Source organism: Ambystoma mexicanum, chromosome 12 (assembly GCF_040938575.1).
Source record: "Ambystoma mexicanum isolate Mex_15411 chromosome 12, UKY_AmexF1_1, whole genome shotgun sequence".
Lineage (NCBI taxonomy): Eukaryota > Metazoa > Chordata > Amphibia > Caudata > Ambystomatidae > Ambystoma > Ambystoma mexicanum.
In genome coordinates this window covers 1,099,278,553-1,099,299,184 of record NC_090936.1, presented here as the reverse complement: position 1 = coordinate 1,099,299,184, position 20,632 = coordinate 1,099,278,553, and the positions used below count along the sequence as shown (strand labels likewise).

General features: G+C 45.0%; 1 protein-coding gene across 4 annotated transcripts in view; it reads left to right on the top strand.

Moving 5' to 3' along the window:
• IL15RA (interleukin 15 receptor subunit alpha) overlaps nucleotides 1-19,191 on the top strand; it is a 573,938-nt gene extending 554,747 nt beyond the window's left edge. For all 4 annotated transcript variants that reach the window (XM_069629654.1, XM_069629655.1, XM_069629657.1 and 1 more), the window contains one exon: nucleotides 15,689-19,191. In XM_069629654.1, coding sequence (XP_069485755.1) covers nucleotides 15,689-15,830 — 142 coding nt within the window. In that variant the 3' untranslated portion in view covers nucleotides 15,831-19,191. The remainder of the gene's footprint in view (nucleotides 1-15,688) is intronic.
• The last annotated feature ends 1,441 nt before the right edge of the window (nucleotides 19,192-20,632 follow it).

Here is a 20,632-nt window from a genome sequence, read left to right as displayed (position 1 = left end):
AAAAGAGTGTATGGAATACTTAATCAGTAACCTTTGAGGTCTGAATTAGAAGTTAAGTCCTTCATAGAGAGGGCACCTGATCATTCTCAGCTGTGGTGTGTTGGCACCTATGAAATAAGTAGATGTAGTTGCAAAAAGATGTAATAAAAAATATATATAAATGAACGTCTCGGTATGCAAAAACGAGTATTCAATGTTTTAATGCACCAATCTTCACACTGAATGCCTCCGGGACAGTCCCCAGGGTACCCACACTGTCGCCCTCCGAAGGTGTCTACTGAAGTTGCTCAACCCCATCCCTGTCACTTGCAATGCCCAGTGGCTTTTCTCAACTTTGAAAGCCCCTGTTTCCTTGAAGCAAAATCCCAGGTAATGACAATATGCTGCTGTAACCAAGGGTATATCAGCAATGTGAAGGTTTGATTTAAGACTACCTGTGCTTCCTGTCCTCAGCCCCTTCACCTGAGCTCTTGAAATGCTGTTATCAAGGCCCTTCACAAATGCATCCAAGAAAACCTCTGCAGGCCAAAAGGCCTTTGTCATCTGAACATGCTAAACTGGAAGAATCCAGCTGCCCACCATTGAACCATCTGTCTGCATTGCCCCCAAATGAATCTGGCACATCATTTAAGCAGAGCTATGCAAGGCTAAAACAAACCTCTGACGAATCTAGTGCAGGGGTCTACAAGATTAACTTCACCATGCCGCTAGTAGTTGCCACCAGTGTTATTGAACAAATACACCTTAAAATGCACAAAGTGCATCACATTTTATCAAAAACTTCCCCCTTAGGTACTACTCAAACCGTCTGTCACAAAAGGAATGAATTGCCATTTGGAACTGGGGGCCATTGTTTCATGACTATGAGACTTTGAGACCCTTGTAGGTCGATTAAGTGAGAGAGTAGAAGAAGGGATGACAGAGACTGTAAGGCCAACAGAAGAGATAGAGCAGGAGAAGGGGGAAAAAGAGCGAGAAGGAAAGAGACAATGTGATCATGCAAGGGAGGGGGCAGAAATGGAAAGTCGGACAAGAGGAGATGAAGGAGAGACGGAGGGTAATGGCTGAGTAGGACTAGGATAGGAAGAGAAGGGAAGCGGGAGTTACAGACACGTTCAGACATCGGAGATAATGGCAAGTGGAAGAGAAAGTGAAAGGAGCTTGGTGTCTGTTATCGACACAATCCAAAATCTTGCCCTTACTATCAAACCTGGGGAAGGAACTGTAGAGTCAGGAACCCTGTAGGAAGTCCCAGAGGGTGTTAACTAGATATAGTTACAGCCTTCAAGGGATCATGGCAGCTACAAGGACTAGACAGTAGGTGTTACCGATCTCTAGCCTGAAGTCAACTTGGGATTGTAGGGAAGTCTGGGCAAGGATGTAGGGAGTCAATTGGGAAGGACACCCATTAGAGTGTCCACTAGTGGAACTAACCCTTAACATATCAAACCTTATTGCGTTGTATTTATGAAAAACCCTTGAACCATATTTCGGTCTGTGAAGCCATCCGCCCGTGACATTGGTTATTTGCAGTGCAAAGCATAGAAGGTTTACACACCTGAACCATGATGCCATCCAAAACAAAACAACCGACTTTATTTAGAAATAAAATCTGGAACTGTACCTTTTAGAAAGTAGAACGGGATATGGTGACAGATTTTCTTTTGACAGTAGGAATGAAGGTAAAATTGGATACGATGCAAAGCAACCTGCATATGTAGTATTTCTGTTACTGAGCAGATGCTAGCCAGAGAAGAAGATAGCACATTAAGAGACTTCTCCTTACCCCCTCCCATCAAGACCCCTTCCTCATCACAGCCCTTGCTATATGAGGGCTACCTCCTTCCAAGATAGACCAACCATTAAAAGTGCAGAAATATTAAACTCACTAACTGGGGTGTAAGTCTCATACTCTCCTGTCCTCATTCCGTGTTTTCTGTCTCTGGGCAGAGACAACCATGATAGGTGGCTGAGACTCGGCTGTGGCCACTGTGAGAAACCTGAGAGTGTCTCACTATCTGGACCCAGGAGATCCCTTTCTTAGATGCCATCGCTCTTGATCCAGACTCTGATGGTGGACAAATGCAGGAGGATCTCCTGGGAGAAGAGTCTCGGAAAGTTGGGGTGAGACATCCAATGGCGAGACACAGTATTCCCCCCTTTCCGACACTTCGTCCACCTTTATGGTATATTTGGATCCTGCCCCATTGCGCCCTCCGTAATTCCAGCAAGTACCCACACAGAGGGGAGGCATAGAAAAAGGAAATTACATATGTGACCCAGTGGACTAACTCACCAGGACTATCCCCCTTTTTCCGACAACAATTTTCCTGAGCTACCATACCATATGGACCTTTTATATTTATCCTATGCTGTTTTCTTTATATATTGCAACACCTATGATGCTGGAAATGCATTGGAGGGACAGAGCCTCCATGTCCTTGTCCTGCACTCCCTTATCATGTCTGTTCTGTATTGTTTTCTGTACAGAAGTCCAGTTGGGACTCCTGGCAGTGCAGCTCTTCCTCTTTTTGGTTGCGTTGAACAGAGACCCTTGGGTTACCCTTATAGCACCCATGTGGTTTGGGGAGCCAGTTATGGGCTGGTGGCAGCTCCATGCTGAATTTTACAGGTGCTCTGAATATCCTCCATTTTGGGATACCCATTCCCTGCCATAGGAATCAGTGGATTCCTGATAGAAGGCAAGATGGACCCTGTGCCTCTTGGTTTCTTTTACCTGGTACCTTGTTTTCCCAAAGTCCTGGGAAGCCCTGACTCTGTCCCTGGAAGAACCATATATGGTATTGTGGGGAAGTCCAGGCCAGACTGGCTGGAGCCTTCCCAGTGACTGTATATTGTGGGTACAACCTTGGGGTGGGACCTGTGTGAATGGAGTGTGTGACCAATATGCATTCCATGTTATGGGTGTCTGTTTCTGTGTGTGTGACACCATGAACCAGACAGCCCTGCCCGAAACCGACATGAATGCAGTGTGGTGTGCTGAAAGGTTGGGTGCTTGCCCCAATCCACATTCCTTGTTATGGGTGTCTGGGTGGAAGTGAATGGCCTGAATGCACTGTGAGCCTGATTGGCTGCCTGCCTGCATGAATGCCCTTCTGACTGATTGGCTGACTGAGCTGGGCTCAGCAGTGTGAACGAGGAACATATGTGTATATCTGGGGACCACTCACTGACCAAATTGTTCAGAAGCTGAAGTTGAAACTTGAAGCTGCTTATTCTTGAAGCCCAGCTGCGAGAAGAATATTTGCTGGTGATTTTCTTCAACCCAATCTGAAAGCTGTCGAGTCTGTCGACGACTGATCCAAGAGAAGACCTGGCTAGGAGTCCTCTCCCCGAGCTAAGAGGGAACATCATGCAGAAGCTGATATTCATCAAGACACCCTGGAGGCCAGTCCCGAAAGCCTGTCGACCGGAGACGGGGTCCGTTGAGAAATCTTGAAGTAAAGCACCCAGACATCAAGGCCATCGAAGTCCATTGCCATCGACCACGGTTCAGAGGATTGCTGTAACCACTGGAAACCAGTCGAGTCGTGTTGCCCAGAAGCGGGGACAGCTTGATGTTGTGCTGCTCGACGACCGGAGCCACACCATTCCACCTTTTGCCTAAGAACATTGAAACAAAGGTCTCCCTTGCCATCACTGTCAACCGCTTTGTCCTGCCAGAGAAAGTCGAGGTCGCTGATGCCCGAGCAGAATCCGCCAGTGGGTTTCCTGACACCCGAAGTCCACAAAGACGCCAACAAGGTGAAGATCCACAAGCCAGCCGTAGTCGAATCTCGATGTTCAACGCCGACACCCACTGCCGGGCCTACATTCTTCATCAAGTCTTCTTTGCGGTGCCATGCCAAACTCTTTGCATCGAGATGCACCACATGCCTCATCTTCCCAGAACGTCCTCGAACGATGGTCGACGAGCACCGTGAAGATTGAAGCTGCAGTCTCAATGCCCGTGTTCACATTTCTTCGAGGATTCTCTACACTCTGTGGCTCCGGCTTTAGAGGGAGTTCACCCTCGAGGGATCTGTCGACGAACCATCGAAGAAACTCTGCTAAACTCAGGTACATTGGGGTAGTGGAACATTATAGCAGGAAACAAGACTATTTAAACATATATGGACTAGTCTTGTTGACACACTTTATTTACAGGTACCCAGGTGGGGGGTATCCTCACACAAAACTGTGTCATGGCAGTGGGACAAAGTATTGTGCCATTGTTTAACCTAACTTGTCTTCCTTCCTATGTCTTATGCTGATACACATTACTGATTGATTTGTATGCCATTAGAAACTATCAGCAGTTGGTGCATTTTAAAGGAGTCAAGAGTTAACTGTGGTACCACATAGACATTGTACATATTTACCATATTAGATTTGCCAAAGCACAAGGTGTGCTATTGATTGTGTATATATATTGAACCTTATTTATATAAAGAACTGTTATCACATAACATAGTGTGTGGACATTCCTTTGTGGGGGGCTTGGGGAATACACTGTACTTAAGAACCAGCCTGCATCACCTCCTGAGAACTTAAGCCTTGATTGCTCGTCCATAGCTACCCTATAGAGAACCTTGGCTGGGGTGCTCTGTGCTTCTACTCTGCCATATAAAAGGCAGGAGTACTGATAGCCCCTCCAGTCTTTACAATACCCCACACCCTTTTGTTCTTTAGAGTAAGGTTTGGCAATAGTTTTTTTATTTGACAAGACATGATTAAGACTGTGTTTTCCTTTGCTTGTATGGTCGTAGTTTGCTCCCATCGTTAGAGCTCAGGTTTAGATGGGCATTTTTCCAACCCAATAAAAGTTCAATAAACACCCTTTAACTACATCATTTGTGTCTGTCATACTTGTGATACCATGCCTTCCTTACACCACATTCAGTGAACCATATGTAACCGTGAGTATAAAAAGCTGTACATTGTCCCAAGCAGTGCTTTCCGTGAGAAGGGCATGCAGCTATGGACAGGTGTTTTGGGGGAAATAGGGCTGAGGTCGAAATAACTGGCATCAAGCCAGGCTGTGGGTGGCCTGTCCATATGTTCACCACTGATCGAAGTTCGAAACCACTGATTACAGGGACCCTACTAGGCTGTACTGTCGCGGGCTCAGAGGAGAAGAATGGCAATCACCATTGGTGCTCCCCAGACCACATCACGCTGTTGTTGGCACAGAAGGGGTGCAGGTAGACAGACGGGCAGACACATATATATTTGTGCATTCCCCACAGATAATACAGTCACAAGAGTAGATTATCCATCTAAAGCCCCACTGGATCAACTTTTTTCAGATCTGAAGTGGGGTACCTACAGAGAAAATGTGAGCAGGATTACATTTCCAAAATATGTTCGTCCTTGGAGCAGGCAATAAAAGGCAGGTAAGAAGCTGTCTGCACTGTTCTACAGAATCAGAAGTGTGGAAAAAGGGGCAGCCAAACAGTGGAAATGTTTCTGTCTCTGAGCTCAGCAAAGTGCTATGGAACAGAAGACGAAAACCCAGAAACATCAGCAACAGCTGGAGAAGAAATGAGAGCATCAGAATGCCCAGCTGAAAAGTATTAATGAAACAATTCCACTAAGACGATCACCCAACCTTAACCCATGATCCCTCTGCCCCAGTGAAGATGTTTTAGATTGTTCTGTTCTGCCCCCGCCCCAGTATAGTGAGCCTGCATCAGCCCCAGCCCTGTCTGCCTACCTGCCCGCTCGCAGTAGCCCAGTCCCTGCGCCGCCAGCAAGTCCTGTCCCTGCAACCTCTGCCACTGCAGCTCCTGTATCTGCCTCTACTGTGACTGGCTCTACCACAGCCCAGCCTGTTTCTCCTCTGCCTGTTATGATCCCTGACCCTGACCCATCTGCACCAGAACCGACCGCTTGGCGGGCGCGGCCTTTGAGGCGCTTTGCTCAGCACATGCCTGATCCCATTGGACCCCTGCTGAGATACTGAGTTTAAACAGTCAGCTCCCGAATTTGCATAAGAGCCCTAACGAATGCATTACATTCCTCATCGATATAATAGCAACCTATACCCTGCCCGGTCTGACATGCAGCAATTACTGAGAACGTGCCTGACTGTTAGGACTAGTGCAAACTGGATTGCTGACATGGACCTTAGGAACACCTCTGCAAAGACAGAAGGTAGTATGCAGACCCCTGCAAATCCTGCCCCGTCTAATAAATTATAAGAGATCTTAAAGGCTATTGAGAAATGTTTCCCTTCCATCACAGATTTTGAGAGAATACGAGCATAAGAATTAGAGCAGTAAAGCAATTGGATGTATACGAATTTGCCTTTTCACAATTGATCACGGGAGAATTGACCTTTTCACAATTGATCGTGAAATGAAGGTCAATTAGGACATATATGCGGGGGACCCCCCACACCCTGCAACACCTTACCCAATCTCATTATATTCTTTATTACCCCAAACCTACCCCACACATATATATATAAAAATAAAATAAATGCAAAGGTCAATTGTGCAGAAGGTCAATTAGGACCACTATTATTAGGTCAATTAGGACAAAAAGTCAATTGTAAAAGGTACATTTGGGTAATAAAAAGCAATTAAAGAGTCAAGAACTTTGAGATGACCTGGCACGTGTGAAACAGGCTTATCAGCAGTACTCGAGGATTGCTGACCCTGTTGAAACTGCTGGACCCACTTGTGGAAGTCTGCATCCAACACGTAGTGCTGATATAGAAAGAAGCTGTCTGGGGTGGGGCAGTATGAGGTATTCTGCTATACTTGCCCAGGCTAGACATGTGTTAGGCAGAAAACTGTGCAGTTCCCTTAGGGACCACTGCAAAAGGCTTCAGACCACATGTGTTGGTAGTAAACCCAATTGGTAGCAGTCTGCACCACCCAGATTTATCTGGTAGCTGTGGCTGAGCAATCAGACCTCTCTCAAGAAGAGTTTGACAGTATATAGAGTATACAAGATAGGTACCAAAATACAGTAGCACAAACAAACACTAACCAGAGCCTTGGTATCAAAGTATATAATTATTTATTAAAATACACACTTAGAAACACTTGAGCACTATTATTGTAAGCAAGTTCAAAACACAGTCACTATTAATATATATACATCCCTTATTCCTTATTAGACAAGTCTTAGTTAACACCACTTAATTTCAGACAGAGGTGAGCGCTTAACTAAAGATGGCACTCCAATAAGTTATCAGAAAAGGGAGGGAAAAGGCAGAAATTAGAAAAGCACACAACACAATACTTTAGAAGCACCCAGCAAGGCAGGAAAGTCAAAGTCTACTTGTGAGCAAAAGGTTCAGAGGCCAGGCTCCCCCTCATGGAGAGAGTAGAACACCAATGAGCCCAAGATCACACAGTTTAAACGGCTTGAAAAGTCTTGCAGGGAGTTCAAAAAGGAATTAGTACAGCTCAGAAAAGTTCAGTTAGCCAGCCTAGGGCCAACCCAAGTGGTAAGTTGAGGATTTAAGAGACACCCCACACAGACCTTTGTGAGGGAGGCCAGGCGGACACAGTACCTTTAAAGTGGAGAGAATCCTCCAGCGGGGGCAGTTGTTCCTGGCAGCGGGTGCAAGTCGCGGCGTCATCCAGAGGAAGAGAAGATCTCGACGTGGAGGAAAGCTGAAGGTCGTTGCACTGCCAGGGAAGAAACCAGCCGCGGAGTTCTCCGGTTAAAAGGTACCACCCTTTTATTCGCAGTCGTGGTAAAATGTGGTATCCCAGTTGCCGGGGCGCTTGGCACAGGCAAGGCGGCCACGAGATGATCCGGCAAGGCGAAAAGGCGGGCAAACTGGTTATCCCCACCAGTCAAAGGAAGAAGACTCTTCGGGATGAAGATCTCCTCTGTCGTTGGAATTAGTGGTGAGTCGGTTCAGCAGGGCTCCACCAGTGGTGTCGTTGTTGCAGGTCGGCTCAGCTTCTCCCTCTTTGGATTCTTTGGTCCTGTGGCGACGTCTGATGTCCCAGTCCCCAAAGCCCTGCTTTTATGCAGAAAACCCCTATTCATCAGTCCTAGCTGTCACTCAAACTTGCTCAGTGGTGAGCCGGGCGGCTCACCACTGGGCCAATCACACAAGAGTGCGACTTGAGTTGCCGAGGCAACTCAGTCCAGGGTGCTTAAACCCCCCTCCCACACATCCTATAGACCCAGACAGAGTGGCACCACTTTTGGAGGCTTCTGTGTAGAAACCCGCCAAAAAGTGAAACAAAGGGCTTGAATTGGGTTGGAGTTACAGAGGCGAACACAAACGCCATTTTAAAACCGAGTCCTGGCGAAAAGACCCAACCGGGGAATAAATATTAAATAAATAACCCGGCGGTACCTTTAACATTGCACCAAAAAGTGGTGCGTTTAAAATGAATGGGAAAATCCCATAGGAAATATTCCGGTGGAATATTTCGCGTTGTAACCACTGCCACCAGCCAGAAACTCGACGAGGGGGGGCTGCACAGTGCCCCCTCGCAAAACAGACCCAGGGGCAATGTAATTACCCCTACCAGTACTTCCACAATATGATGGTTTGTACTGGTTCTGTTCCCAATTTAAGACTAGTAAAGTCAATGTTGACTTTACATGCCCTGGGGCACAGTAGTCAGTCCCAGGGTATGGAGTCTATGTTTGGGGGTCACTATGACACCCCTGTGTTACTGCACTGAGGGTGCTGTGTAACACACTTACCAAAGACCACATGAAACCCTATGGAGTAAAAGACCCCATAGCCCTAAAACACATTACAAAGTCAAAGGATATCTCAAATCATGTCTAAGAGTGGGAGAAAAAGAGTCTCACTCTTAGCAGGAGAAAAAAATAAACCCCAAAAATCCAGCAAAGCTGCTGGGGGACTCACTAGGTTTGGGAAATTAGCCTTAACAGAGAATTCTCCCTAACAACATGTTTGTAATCTGCTCACTAAAGAACAGCAGGATGTCAAGGAACAGTTGCAACATCTACAGCAGCAGTCTGAAGTACTAAATGCTGCATTGCAGGCCTCTGCAGACTCAGGTGACCAGGCCCTGCAGATGATGCCCACAGCAAGAGGTCAGCCACGAAGAGGAGGTTTAGGAAGGGGCGTTTACCAGCCCCATGCCCCTGCGTACCAGATATCTGCTCCTGACTATCATCCAATAATGGGATACCATCAACAGCCAAACCCCAGTATCAGATTGTATCAGGGCACACATTGTAAAGGATATGGACTTTGGAAAGCTAGTTGGCCACACCGTCATAGAACCACTTTGGGCCCACCCAGTACTAGATAAGTCTTCATACCTTCCCCCAGTCCGAATCTGTATTCAGTACCCCAGTCTTACCCTGCCAACTATAACCAGCCTCTTACGGTGCAAGGACCCAGTAATTCCCCCCCTCCGCACCCACCCTCCATTACAGGTTCCCCTTCAGGCCGAGGGCCTGAACAGTCAGCCAGTACCCACCAGCACCTTTTCCCGCTGTCTCAGTGCCCAATGGCCAGATCGCCCCACCCACACCGCCTTGCAAGTATGGAACCCCCCTGCCCCCCGATGGACAAGGTCCATTCCAGTTTCCCCAGACTGCATGACAGGAACTAAACCCAGAGGATGACGTGGTTCTGAACCTCTTAGGCCTGTAAAGGCCATTGTGGAACCATTGGGCACATCACCCGAAGACATCCTGAGAGTATTCCATTAATACTATGCAGACCTTTATGGGAAGAAGGATGGACGATCCCTGGAAGAGATCTTTCTGCCCTAAATGGATAGATGGGGAGACAGAGAATATGCTGAATACTCCAATACCAATTGAAGAAATAATAGCTAAAAATGCTTTTCCTATGGCAAAGATGCCCGCGATTAATGGCTTAACAGCCAAACTCTATAAGGAGCATGCAGCGAAACCTGCCCACAGGTTCTAGCAGTGTGGGACGAAGCACTGGAATTGGGAGGTCTACCGGCAACTATGAACGAGGCCTATATCACAATCCTGCTAAAACCTGACAAGAACCCTGCGAACTGCTCCTATAGTATGATCTTGCTCTTAAACATGGATACAAAGACTTTCCCCAAGGTCCTGGCGGGGTGCATGTTGAAATCAGTGGCATCGGCTATACACTCTTATCAGTCTGGGTGCCTCCCCAGGAGGTCCACTGCCCATAATTTGGAATAGCTATTTGCAGTACTGGCCCAGCTGGATCCCAACGTGCATAAAGCGGAAGTATTCTTAGATGCCAACAAGGCCTTTGACTCTTGGTCGTGGCAGTACCTGTTCACGGTGCTGGAGAAGATGGGCATAGACGGGTATTTTATTAACTGTCTGAGGCTTTTGTATTCAGCTCTGGTTGCCAAAATAGGTGCCGTGTGAAGGAGTTCCTCACTCTTTTGATTGTATAGGGGACAAGGCAGGGCTGCGCGCTGTCTCTTATACTATTTGCACTGGCCATGGAACCGCTGGCAATCAGAATTAGGAGCCTGCAGTCAAATAAGGTCCTCACTCTGGGGGGACGCAGGGAAATAGTTTCCCAATATGGGAATGATATTCTGATATACCTGAAGAACCCCAGGCCGAATTGACACCCATTCACACAAGAGATAGCCGAGATTGGAGCACACTCTGGGTTTTGCATAAACTGTTCAAAATCTATAGTCATCCCCCTAAATTAGGCCGCTACGAGGCCTGAGAATAGAGGGAAGTATAAATGGGAACAGGAGTCAGTAAAGTATCTTGGAATAGCAATAAGCCGAAACCATTCTAGACTGCTCAATCAAAACCGTTATGTACTCACTGACCACAAGGATCGACAAGTGGAAACCGATTCCGCTCTCGCTATTTGGTAGACTATCGCTGGCCAAAATGATAATTGTACCAAAATACCTGTATTATTTCCAAAATATACCGAACTGGCAGGATAGGGAGCTCTTTATCAAAATGCGATCATTATTAGCATCTCTAGCCAGGTCACCAAAAGTCCTGCGTGTCAGATGGGACATATTATCCAGAACCTATGGGCGTGGGGGGGTGGCGGGGGGATTGGTAGTGCTGGATATGGAACTATATTATTTGGCCGCACAGGCGCAGTTTGCATCATTCTGGATTCCTGGCTCACTAAACTATTCCCATGTCAGTGTCGAAGAATTCACTGGTCGTCCGCACTCCCTGTAACCATTAAGGGTCTCTCACCACCTGGTAGACAAGTGCAAGTTTGACCCTGGTGGCGGCTGCATAAGAGATTAAGAATATCCAACCCTTATCCCCCGGACTGAGTCTATGGGGCATTCTCGATCTCTAGCCCATGCGTGAACTGGGTCCGGTTAGGGATAACTCATCTGGGAGACATGTTTCTGGACAGGGAATTTGTTACAAAGGATCTCTTTGTGGCGAAAGTAGAAGGAGATTTGATGTCACTGCTATGCTATTACTGTGTGATGTCAGGACTTTCCAAGTGAACCAAAGCATTCCCCTAGTCTGAAGCTCTTGATTCCTTCGGCAGGGTCTAAGCACCCGTTGTCTACATTTTATAAATGAACCCAAGCAGAAATGAGAGAAGTGAGCCACGAAGCTAAGGTAAAATGAGAAAGAGATACGGCAGAGGTGATTGAGGAGAGGGAGGATTTTCCATTACACCCACAGGGTTTCCTTATACACAAAACATAAGAGAATACAATTTAGAATACCACACCAAGCGTACATATCACCAAACAATTGCATAAATATGACTCCTCCAACACTGGTGATTGCCTCAAGTGCTGGGAACCAAGTGCATCGTTCTTCCACCCAATGTGGCCTTATGTGGTCACAAAGAGGTTTTGGAATGCAGCACTGTCCAAGATATCAATTATTTGAGGTATGGAAGTGCGGGTCAACCCGCTTGTATGTTTACTGGGAAGGACGCTGTGCTTGCCTTCTCAGCATAGGAAGCGCTTAGTCCTATATCCTAGAAAGGTGTGTCCTAAAGACTTGGCTAAACCCCAGGGCACCTACTGCTTTCGGGTGGATGACAGACATTGCGTGGTGTTCTGAGGTGCAAACATCTATACTGGAGCTTACCGGGGCAATACATAAGCCACGTGACATCTGGACCCCTTTCAGAATCTCTCTCTTACCCTCGCAGAACCTGCAACTTCTTCCCACGGAGTGACGCACTCTGACATTTTGGTTAACTTTTCACTCATGGCTGTTTTCTGTTTGCAGCATTTCTCACCTAGCTCCTCTAAAGTCTGTCTTTCATTCTTCTATGTGCCTCCTGTATTCTTGATCTGCTCACAACTCTATTTCTACCTCTCTGGCTTCTCTTCGTTGGTTATCTTTTCACTCTCAACTGAAATTCAATTCCTTTTGTATTGTGTTCATTTCCCTTTATGGACTTGCTCCTATTTATCTCACATCTCTTGTCGCCTTATGTGTTACCTCACGTGCTCTTCCCTCTCAATCTCACTTTCTTCTAACTGTTGGCCACCCCCCATGTGCATCTTCACGGTTCTGCTCTTTTTCTCTACTGGCTCCTCTTCAGCGGAATGCTCTCCCACTCCCTCTACGATCTATACACTCCTATCACACTTTCCGAGCTGCACTGAAAACAGCTCTGATAACTTCAATTTTAATTGTATTTTATATCATTGTAGATTTTAATTGTTGTCTATTGTACCACTATTTTCATTCATTTGCACTGTAAATCGGTATTTTCTAAAGTGCTTTGGCATAAAGTGCTATATAAATAACAAATAAATACGAAATACGAAAAAATACAGAGAGAGACTCCCTACAACCTGCTTTTCTGATCCATATTCTTCCCCCTAAGCCCACTTTACCCCAACCCTAATCTTACAGATAACCTTACCATATCCATGTTCACCTTGACATTATAAGACGAAGTAAAGGTAAGAAGAAGTAAGTGCACGAAGATGTAAATGTCTGACTAAGTGAATGCAGAAGAATTAGATGTAGATGAAGTCTTTTTAGGCAAATTGAAGGGGGATACCTTTTAACAGAGCTTTCTCCAAAATGTACTTGCTATGCATGACATGGCAGCTAACTGCCAACAGGGCCACTCTCTAATATAACGTCACATGGTCTACCAGTGAGCAAAGCTCGCTCTAGCCAGACCTAAAAAGGCTCTTCCTCTACTTTTGCAACGCTGTACCTATTGGATTTGCTAATGCTTGTTTGAATTCAAATGATTTCAGTTGGGAGCAGGATCAAAAAGCAGCACAACCATCAGACCATGTTGGGGATGGCACAGAACTTCCCCTTGCCTTCAGCAATCATGGGCATAGGGGGGTACCGGCCGTATCTTGCATGGCAGCTACAATGGTTTAGGGGGTTAGGTCGGATTACTGACTCGTTACAATGAGACCATGGAGATGCCGGTCAAAGCATGTCAAACAGGTTTGCATTTTTACTAAGATTCTTGCTCATAGGAAGCAGCCCGATTTCATTTTTGATTTAACTCACTTCACCCCAACCCTATTAGCCCCCTAAACGACCCAGTCCCACAAACCTTCTTCCAAGAGGCCTCCGAGTGCCCCTGTCTCATGTTAGACCCTGCCCTTTCCTCAGGTGAAGAGAAACACATATGGTTTGTGACCCTAGTTTTGCCACAACAGCCTCCTTAACTCGAAGATCTAGCACATAACTTCTCATGCCCCCTCCCAACCGACCTTCTAGAAGCACATGCACAAAATGTGGGCGATTGTGCCACCACTGATTATGCAAAGGGAACAGCTGGACATATACTGGTATTCAACTAATACTCACCTACCCAGATGGACTCTTTCTTTCCCCTGCCCCCACACAGGTCAGTGTACCATTCCAACCTTGGAGACAACAGTGTCGGGGGTCAACCTTTGAAGTGCATTTCTTTCTGTGAGGAAACTTAAAAATCTGGAAAAAGACCGGCACACATGGAATTTCTGATGGGACTGGAAAAAGTTGCAATGATTTTTCCAAATGCTTTTATTGGATCAAAAAAGCTCATGAATGAATGACTTTGCTTGCCTCATTATGGTATTACTTTGGTATTTTCTTTTGGGTCAACAATATACATTCACGTGTGTGTTTATGTGTGTGTGGGGGAGGTATATGTGTGTATATATTCACTGATCAAAACGTACTTAATGCGCAGTTATGTTGCACAGATTTAATGCAATAAATGTCCCCCATAATGCGATTTTGTATGTCATTGTGAACCTCTTCTCTTACAATATGTATGTGCTCATGGGCTTTGCAACGGGAACGTGCCGAGTTAAGCTCGTCATGACTTCCCACATCCGCTGAATTTCAAGTGTTTTGTTGCGTTAAATCTGAGCAATTTAAGGGTCATGTAATACCAAATTCTTTTTTACAGGACATTAGCCATGGCCTTTGGTCATTTCTACTATACATGTTCCCCCAAAATGTTTCTTTTGTACCCACTAGATAGCCACGACCTTCAACCCTGGCCATTATACATGTCTTTTGAGCCCACTAGCCAGGATGGACAGCGTAACATTTGATCGAAGGCCATGGCTAAAGGTCCCTCAATGGTTCCATGTGATAATGTCACCAGGAAAAAGGTACCAGGTAGGTGACTTTTTTCCTGACCCCTAAAATTCTTTCCCCAAATATTCTAGGAGCAATATCATTATATATTATGAACTCCAGTCCTAGAATATTTGGGGAAAGTGTTTGATTTTCTGGAAGGTTAATTTTTAGGAAAATGACACCACATGGTGGCCATTTCCCCAGCGACATTATCACTGTGTGCACCCTTAATGTGTTCAAATATACAATTGGCATGGCCGAAGGCCGTGGCCACTGACCATGGCCGATGGCCTCGACTATTGGCCCCTTAATGTGTGAAACAATGCAGTGGGCACAGCCAAAGGCGGTGGGCACTGGTCATAGCCGCTTAGTGTTGTAATCTGATCAGAGATTGCATCAGGGATGCCATAGATGATGTAATTAGGGATGTCACCAGTGATGTCACCAGGGATCTTATCTGTGATGTCATCCTTGTGGTCATAGGCTGCACAACTAGGGGGCAAAGTTAAGGTGGCTTTAGCTGAGCTTCAGGGGTTTTGTTGTGTGAAGGTATCACCTTAATTTCCCTGCAACTAAAGTTGTTTCCTTGAATATATTTATATCTATACCTAAATAGTGTCTGTATATTTGTATATATTCGACATTGTCAACGCATGTAATATACATGCATGAATGCAATGAATATATAAATGTATGAATGACTACCATTGTGCATTAGAGGAAGGTTTTATCACATAGGGGCCCATTACAAGTTTGCCAGCAGGATACCGGGAAACTGCCCCTACCGTTTCCGCCACCTAATATTCCGGTATTAATGGGATATTGCAGGTGGTGGAAACGCCTGCAAATCCCCATTCCATGGAGTGCCATAGGTATTGCTGCAATTACCGGCACCAGTATTACCGCTGCCTATAATTGCAGAATTTTCTTGCTAGTATGGGCCTAATTTACCAGCAGCTCAGGGCTGGAGCTATATCAGTGCCCCCACTGGCAAACTTGTGTTTTGCCGGTCCGGTAAAAATGCTGGTGCTGCAATTACTGGCAACTATACTGCCATTTTTACCGAACCAGCAAAACTGTAAGGAGGCCCATAGTGTGCCCATATAGGAGTTCCCTGAAAAAGTGTATGCATCCGTTTTTTTTTATCATCAGGAATTGTCACTTTTGTAATTAAATGATTTTCTTTCAGACGCCAGCAGACAACAACCTCACACACAGAGCCCACTTCCTCCATCCCAATGCTCGTCTCTTCTTCGGCCTCCACCAGCGATGAGACGAGTGGCCCCTTCCTAAATGGACAGGACAGAGAAAGCGTGCAAGAGCAGACTTGAGTCTGTGCAGACTAATGCCTACATCCAGTGGACCAAGCATTTCAGCCTGCGTGTGACATTATATGTGCCACGGCCCAGGGATCCATCACAGCTGGTTTTGCAGGAACCTGAGAGTCAGTATACCACTCTAACATTCCGTCTCATTTGGATAATTTTCGGATTTCAGGACATCCTAGAAAGGATTGCGGGAACAGCATGAGATGACCGATATGCACCTTTGAAAAGCACTCACCCTCTTGCCACAAACTTGTAAAGTAAAAAAATATTCCATCATCATTTTTCATAATTTATTTTTTGTTGGTTTTTTTGTTGCCCAAAAGGAATTCTACAATTTAAGGATGTTGCACGTTTCGCGGCAAAAAAACATTGTGAAGACATTTCCTTAAAAACTCTTTTACGTGGAAGGCTTGAATATAAACTGTGTTCATCAGGGAGGGCACAAAACAAAAATGTACGCCTGGTGCTCCTATATTTAAACTGGAGCATGTTAAGGAACTTCTTCCAAGCCCTACCATGTGGGGTAATGGCCAATGAGTAGGGTGAGAGTGTGATATGCACAGTATTATGTGAGGCCTTGGTGGCTGAATTTTGAGTTCTAAGTTTACATTCGGCATGTTCAACAGATTTCACCTCAACAAGGAACTTGGGTTTCAATTCGCTTGTATAATTTAGAATATAGGTCAACTAGGACACCCTTGTGTTGCTATCATATGCTTAACGTATTTGATAACGCACGACCTAGCATCTGGGAGGATAGCTTGGGAGGATAGCTCAGGGGCAACGTGCTCGCCTTGGAAGCAAGACGACACAGAGCAACACAAAGATTCGATCCCCGGGTCCGTGCTTAGAAACCTCTGGCTATTAAGCACATCATAAATAACCTATCATACCATATCTAGCAGCGGAAGCCAACACAAGGGCTTGTACATAGGGCAGTATGTTGTGGCTTGTCCAGAATACCCTAGCCAAGCGCCTACGGGAGGGCACTAGAGAGCCAGCTGTTCTATAGGATTTGCACATTTACAGCAGCTTTGGCCCAGAACTACCTGACACCCTAAAATGCTGTCACTATTCACCATCAAAAATGAGTGGGCAAGCAACTTGAAGGGAACAGATTTGGTAGAACATTTGCCTGGGCAAAACATTACGAATGCACCTTATTAGGCATGCCAAGACTGTTTGAAATGGCCCAGTTGGCAATCGCTGTAATTTAATCTCAACTATATCAGGGTAATGATTTGCACTTTGAACTGCCAGAAACAGGTCTACTGATCCAGAAGTCCTGGTCACTCATTAAAATACACCTGGAACATACCACCAAAGCATGTTGGGAAGCTCCATATTCAAAAAAGGGGTAATAGTCAAGAATGTAGGTTCTCCGTTGTATACTTGTCAAGTGTGGCTGTTTGGAGCCTAAGAAATCGCATCTGATAACATTGTGCATAATATAGAAAGCAGGTTTAAACGATGTCCAATTGCGCTGGGACGTGGGTTTTAAGGCAAGAAGGCCAGCTGCGTGGCTAGTGGTCTGTGGTAAACCCAAAACCATACAGTAAGTAAAGTGTGTGTGTCTACCACCAGCTCTTCGTGCTAAGCCCAACACTGTTACATTTAGTACATGGTTATATTTCCAAATCTATCAATAACACAGTTCATAATGTTCATCAATGTATTCTCTTCTAATCTAATCCTAGTTGAAGAGCCAACACGTGTTTCGACTTATGTCGTCTTTCTCAAGGCTGTGATGAATCGATTCGTGTCATTACCATACAGAAATATATTAAAGAAACGACAAATAATAATTGAGAATGTGTGGAATTAATTAGCATGCCAATGCAAATGAAATACATGAGTACATACCATTGACGGGAGTTGGGGGGTGAAGAAGGAAACAAAGTAGACATATAAACATATTAGTTGTTTTCCTCATTTACATATACATATTTAGATCCACACTATTGTCCTATAGTGCTGCATAAACTCTGATGCCAAATCCTATCCATAACTAAGGTGACGTTCTTCAAAGTGCTGCGTAGTTGTCACAAATATTTAACACAAAAGTTGTGGTCAATTATTGGCTGCCGATATTGGTCTCTTGGTATCTAAATACTGCTATGAGCAGGGTGATTGTGCACACACAAGTGCTTCAATATATTGGTTGGATGGTGTCCAAGGTGGAGTGCAAAAGGAGCATGCATTGGTAAACGGTAGCTCACCCCACATTTGTGATCATATATTTAATAATACCCTGGCGAGGTTGCTCACCTAGGCTTTTCATTCAATGCGACCTGTAATAAGTCAGGAATGAGATCCATTAGTCATGTACATAACAGAATTGTAATTCCATGATATATCCTATAATTAAGGGGTAAACATAAAAACATACCGTATAATTGAGGGATAGCAAATCTCCTGAAATGACTGTGTAGCTTCTTGTAAATTTCCCCAATAATGGGTAACTGCAGACCCAAAACAGATCTGCTGCCTGCAGTAATTAAAGCAGCCATTTAGTTACAGGGTAGATTGAAGAGGAACTAATAAGTAACCAGGTCATGTTAAGCCAAAAAGCAAGTAGCGTTACCCCTCCAATTAATGTACTACTGTTGCCAAGCGCAGAAGTCCGGTATGGATTCAGCACACGCAGTCCACATGCTTTTCGCATTGCGTTCGACATTTTTGTTATTTTTAATGATGACGTCACTCGCGTCACGTGCGCGTGCTCCAGTGAAACTGGACATTTGCGTGCATGATTGCCCGGGTTTGATATTGTGATGAATAAACATTGTGGGTGCACAAGTCTTCCCTTTACATAGAGAGTCAATCAGTTAATCCCTCCCAACTCGCATGCTAATTAATGCCACACATTCTCAATTAGTATTTGTGCTTTCTTTAATATATTTTTGTATGGTAATGATAACAAATTGATTACAAAAGCAAAATAAAAAATAAAACGTGTGCGTGTAATAGTAGACAATCCTATCATCCCAAAGCAAGTGATACAAAAGGTAATTGTTTTGCTATATTGAAAATGAAATGAATCATTTTAGTGCATACTTACGGTGAACTCATGTTTCGGCCTAACCGGGTAATGTTGCAAGGTTGCCCCCTTCTTCAGGAGACAAATACTCCGGTTCTGTGCTGAGTGTATTTCTGCAGAGCAGTGTGGCAAGCATTGTTTTGCTCGCCCTCTACGTTTACAGCATGAACCCTGGCATTGTTGAGTTTCTTTGTAAAGGCTCCAATTGGCAACTATTACATCTAAATTTGAAAATATGTTTTACAAATGTACAAAACAGAAATACCTGAGGACTTCCACCATTTGTGATGCCAAAAAAAGTAATACATAAACGCAACTTTGAAACCACTTGACTCTTTTTCAGAACGGTAATGCCAAACATGAAATCTTTTTTCTTGAATTCAGAAAACAACAGGTAATAGTTAACTGCTAGAACATGGTGCATCTTTATCACCCTTTGGTGTATTTAAAAGTAGATCATTTTGGAGCATGTCATAGTGGAGGGATTGAACTCTACAAAGGCACAGAGGAACACCATCCTTCTGAACTTCTCCTCTACTGCTCAAGCTCCCCGACGCATTGTTGGCGATTACTCTCAAAGTGGTTGCAAAGTTCCCTACCTATCATAGCTCCCAGCGATCTTAGCCAGTCTCCAGTTTCACCTTCACTTTAACAACCCTATGCGTATTTGGGCAGGGTTCATAGACCCGAGTCCTATTCACGGGGCCCAAAGGCCTATTTACAGGTGAACCCTCACTGAGTTCTTAGTTTGCGCCCTTAAAATATGGGATTGGTACCAGACTCCACAATGGCCCAGAGAGTGCTAAGTACAACATTTTTACTCTTCCCCCTTCCCAATAATCTCTGACAGAGTGTGGCCTGGCCCCACCTGCACTCCATTATGCCCAGTTTGTTTAAATTCTAGACAAAACATTCTCTTCCTGGGAGAGAACAAGATGCCTGGTCAGTTGCGGGTTGAAGGCTTGACTATTCATTCTCTGACAGATACACCCAATAGTGGCTGTCAAGAGGGGACATTTCTGACTGCATTGCAGCCAGGTGGCTTTAACTACCTATCTATAGTAGCAAGTGTGCTCATTTATAATATGTTCATGCTATCTGTAGTTTGATGGTGCACAGTTGTCTTAGTGCTTTTGTGTATAAATCTATACACACACGCATCTGTCCATATAAGATCACCTGAACTGTCCAGTCCACCCAACAAGAGAAGAGATAACCTGGCTTCACCACTGGGCAGTACTGACACCCCCGCAACCTCCGCTCTCCTTAAATGGTATAACAGAGTTCACTTTTACCTGGTCAAACCACTGCATTTTTTCTGCGATTTTTTTGTATAGGCAACATTTTTGCCGCAATTTTATCACTGCATACCCCTGAGGCTCATATCATGCTCTACTCTTCTCTTTACTTCTCAAGCAACCAAGTACAATAAACAAATGCACAAGAACAACTACAAATCCCTAACAAAACAGTGTTCATTGCAGTTCAAACTGATTGGATCATGTGATGTATCATGTGCTGCTCTTCACCAATCACAATCCCTTTCTCCGCATAACCTCGTTTCCTTCAACTGTCTCTTCCCCTTTCTTTGCTGCTCAGCCAGCAGATAAGTATTATTCTTCATTATTCTGTTGATTGTGTAGAACTTGCCCTGCTTCGCAGCATCACAGTGCGAGCCCAGTTAGTTCCCCTCACAGATTTCCTTTGCACTTTAATTGTACTCAGCGACTAGAGAGAACGCGGGGGGCATTTTTCACACTGCCAC